The sequence below is a fragment of the Taudactylus pleione genome, unplaced genomic scaffold (assembly GCF_031769625.1).
Source record: "Taudactylus pleione unplaced genomic scaffold, aTauple2 ptg000913l, whole genome shotgun sequence".
NCBI classification, from domain to species: domain Eukaryota; kingdom Metazoa; phylum Chordata; class Amphibia; order Anura; family Myobatrachidae; genus Taudactylus; species Taudactylus pleione.
In genome coordinates, this window is record NW_028285314.1 from 1,192,677 (window position 1) to 1,196,977 (window position 4,301).

General features: G+C 46.8%; 1 protein-coding gene across 1 annotated transcript; it reads right to left on the reverse strand.

The window, feature by feature from the left end:
* Positions 1 to 2,913: 2,913 nt before the first annotated feature.
* Positions 2,914 to 3,858, reverse strand: LOC148473749 (olfactory receptor 6Q1-like). The gene has a single exon (XM_088459499.1). It carries the CDS (start codon positions 3,856 to 3,858, stop codon positions 2,914 to 2,916), a length of 945 nt encoding a protein of 314 aa, XP_088315625.1.
* Positions 3,859 to 4,301: the final 443 nt, after the last annotated feature.

Consider the following 4,301-nt stretch of genomic DNA (forward strand, 5'->3'; position numbering starts at 1 on the left):
GAGAACCACTCCATCTGATTATTCTCTAATTGCCACAGTCCAAAAATGTGCAATGCATTACGCAGTAATATAGAAGAGGCTTTTATTTGCTGAAAGCATTTCTCTTCACTGACCCCCGTGTGAGGCAAAAACCCCTGAAGGATGACCTCAGAAGCTTCTATAGGGCCCCGCCCGGTGGATTCTGGACATATGGGTTCAAAAGTTTATTCTGATTCATTAGGTTTCGTGAAGATCCTTTTTTCGTCTTTCTGTCAAATATTAATTAATACTTGTCCCGTATGCATGTTGCTTTAAGGCCGTTCTGTGTTGACATTGCCCTTTTTCTGGCAAGGTGTCATTTCCAGCTGAGACAGAGATCTCAGTCGTGGGTCTGGATTCACTAAACTGTCTACTGTGCTCAACCACTAACCATCAGTTCTCAACGGCTTGTGGACAGCAGTTCCTTCAGCTGAGGCTTCCAATTCTCTATGTAGGAACTAGCGAGGGCGCACAATGGGTAAACAGCCACACATTGCCTCTCTAATGCTGCAAAGATGCTGGACCTGTCCCCACCTGGCGCTCCATGGCGAACACCTTCATGCCTCTCTCCCACCCCATTCATCCCCACAATAGCTCCCTATAGACCCACAAGAAATCTGTTCCCTCGGCCAATAATCCTTTTTTTTTTTTTCAACCCCATTTTTCCACTTTAGAATGGATGACGCAGGGTCATTGCAAATGGTTTTAGCACAAAGGATCTCTGTACAACATATTTTATGCTAATTTGTTTTATTTTTTATTGTGGAGTCAAAAGTATTTAGCCTCTAAAATGTTACAGTGATAATTAAGCACCATCTCTCAAAGTAAGAGAGCCCACCACTGTGTTGCGGACATGTATTATAGGATTAATCTACCAACTGAGAATATATGCAGCCTCCCTGGTGTGTGCCTTGGAAACCCCCCAGTTATTGATAAACTGTGGTTTCGTGGCCCCCCCACAGACTTAATTCCGCCAGATGCTGACAAGCATTAGATCCATACCAAGCACACTACATTATTCAGATGTCATCTTCTAACAATGACATTAACATGAAGGCTTATTGCATTGTGGCAGCATCTGTCCAATCAGGTATTGCCAGAGCTCAATTATTCATTGGACAACATTTTGAATAGCGTTATGCTCTCTGGGCCTGATCCAGCGCTCCGGCATAAACATCGGTAATAACATCGACTTACAGCAGGCAGTCGCGTAGCATGTACAGCAGGTCTGACCAGCCGCAAACACTGGCGCTCTCCGCGCACGTAGAAAGCTCTCATGCTGCGAATGCAATCGCAGTGGCTAATTTATGCGCGCCTATGAAACAGCGGTCAGACACGCCTGCGTTTACCTTACCATCCCCTTTACCTCCCCCCAAACACTGACCACATGACACTCACTGTGTGAATTGATCCTCTGTGCGAACGTAATCTCAAAGCAATCGCGAACCGTGTGCAGTGTGAATTACGCGCATGTGCAATGGCAAATCGCACGATCTGCGTAAAATATCGCCATTGCGTCCGTTGCTGAATCGTTCCCTTTAAATGGATCTGAACAGCTGAAGGGCTGAAGTAAGTGGTCCTTGCATATCGTTCTGTAGGGGGCAATGCAGGATGGAGGCAACACGACCTTTCTGGTACTCGGGTGAGGACATTCATAGTGTGGGGATGGCTTCCTGAGTGGAGTCCTTGTTTAATGTCACCCATTGCAAATCGCCTCCTTTGGTGGTGTCTCCATTGTGTATCTAGCGATATATCTTGCCCGATGATCCTGGAGGAAGTGGACATAGAAGGCCCTCTGTTTATGCCTTGATATCATCAGGTTGGCGTAGGGTGTCAGCCAGGAATCGGTATGATTTACCGCCACTCTTAGGAGTGCCTAACCCGATAATGATCCTTCCGCAGGTTCACCTACGGAAACCTTGTTACGACTTTTACTTCCTCCGGGAGCCCCTAACCTCCCACCCCCCCTCCCCCTTCGATCAGGGTGCCGGGTGTCGGGCTCCTGGCGTAAGTAAAATGACAGGCGTCGAGATAGCGACACCTGCCAGACCCTTGCCGGGATTAGACAGTCATGATGCCGATGGTCGGCATTCAGACCGTCAACATCCCGACTGCATACCGTCAGCCATAGACGGACGAATGTATATGAGCAGTCACCAGAGATGAAGCTTCTGCAGAAGAGTAATGGATTCTAATAAACAATTAGGGGGAGATGTATCATTTATCGCAAACAAGCTCCCCCTCTATTCACCTGCATAGCAGCATTTTAGGTTATTGTTATGGAGGATAACCTTGATGCCGGAGCAGCTCTTCTGATCTAGAGCTGTCTCCGGTGATGCATGGACTTCCCCCATTTATGACCCAAATGTGCATGTGTGAAGAGAAGTCCATTGACTTCTATAGTTGGTGCCATGTATTGATGGGGGGGATGGAATTGTGGAAGCGTAATATTCTATAAGCTGATAGTATTCAAGAAATGTCCAAAGATCTTCACTCAATGAGGACTATAGAGGGAAGTCCTTCAACACACAATTCCACCATTCGTAGCTCCTGTGGTCACCATATGGAATGTTGGCTGATCCTGCCCAAACAATAGTGCTTAGCTGGCTTAAGTGGTAGGGCAAGAGGTGCAACAGGAATACTCTATGATTTAAAGTATATTCACTTTTAATGGACACAATATGGTGGAAGTAACTCATCATTTTGACACCTGTTTATAGTTAGTTCTTCAAAAGAATCAGTCCAGACTTTCTGTATAAAACGTAATTTCTCCTTCATCTTCCACGGGTTTCAATCTATATTGCTGTTCAGTAGTGGAAATTTTATTTCAGAATTATTATTCTGAAATATTATATGGAATTTTTTCGTGCTTCAATTTTTTATTTCCAGGTAATGCTAGTTTGCTTTCCATTGCATCAAAGTCTTCACAGACCTGTACATGGCGGATCTGATCTCCTGGCTCCTCATGCTGTAGATCAGAGGGTTGAACAGAGGCGTCCCCAGTGTGTAAAGTAACGAGAGGCCTTTGTTTGTATTTACAGAGTTTTCCCGAGGTGGGAATAAGTAAATAGATGACAACGTGCCGTAGTACAGACACACAACGGATAAGTGGGAGCTGCAGGTGGAGAAGGCTTTCTGTCTGCCGCTGGTGGAGGGGATCTTGAGGATGGTGTGAAGGATGGAGATGTAGGTGACCACGATAAACACGAATGGAGACACAATGACTGGGAAAGAAACCACAGCTGCGGCCAGTTCCACCGACGATGTGTCGGAGCAAGAGCGTTGTATAAGAGGTGCAATATCACAAAAGAAATGATTAATTACATTGAGACCACAGAACTTTAATTTGTTTAAGAACATGTACACAACAAGCGAGCACGTGAAGCCCCCCAGCCAGCAGAAGGTGACTATATGAAGTTGATGCGTGAAGGTCATAATGATGGCATAGTGTAATGGCCTACAGATGGCCACATGGCGGTCAAGGGACATGGCTGCCAGCAACAGACATTGGGACACGGATGGAACGGCTAATAAATAGAACTGTAGTTTACATTGAGCGCCTGATACCTTTCCACCCCCCGCCAGTATCAGCCACAGCATGTTGGGCACAATGTTACTGGTGAAGAGAATTTCCGACAAAGACAAATGGCAGAGAAAGAAGTACATGGGGGAGCGGAGGCTCTGGTTGGCTACAACCAAGACAATGACGAGGGCATTTGCTGACAAGGCCATGACGTGAATGGTCAGAAAGAGCAGGAAAAGCAAAATCCTGAAGTTGTGGAGGTTTCCGAATCCCAGGAGGAGAAATTCTGTGACCGCTGTCTGGTTCCTCTCGTCCATTTACTGGGGAACATAAGACAACAGCTGAGATATTTGATACTGGTTCACAATGATATAAGACGTTAAATCGTTTATCAATATAATATAATTATCTTTTATTCATATGGTGGTACAAAGTGTCCTGCCAGGGGCGTTTCTAGTGAGGAAGGGGCCGGTGTACAGTCTCCATCACGGGCCCCCTCCTCTCCATTCGGCAGCCGGCAGCGCTCTGAGCTGTGCGCGGCCAGCTCCGGAGTTATAGACTCTGGGCGCTAGAGTGTGCCCAGAGTCTATAGCGCATGCACAGGTCACTCGGAAAATGGCCCCGTCCGCCATTTTCCCTGTACTGCGCACGTGCAAACGACTGGAAAGTGGCCGCTGCGGCCATTTTCCAGGCGTTTTTACAATGCCGGAACCGCCTGCCCAGCACACCCTGCACCTATTATAGATACGCCCCTGTGTCC

What these genes read in the sequence shown, in the direction of transcription:
- LOC148473749 (XM_088459499.1), bottom strand. Translation starts at nt 3,858, where the DNA reads ATGGACGAGAGGAACCAGACAGCGGTCACAGAATTTCTCCTCCTGGGA.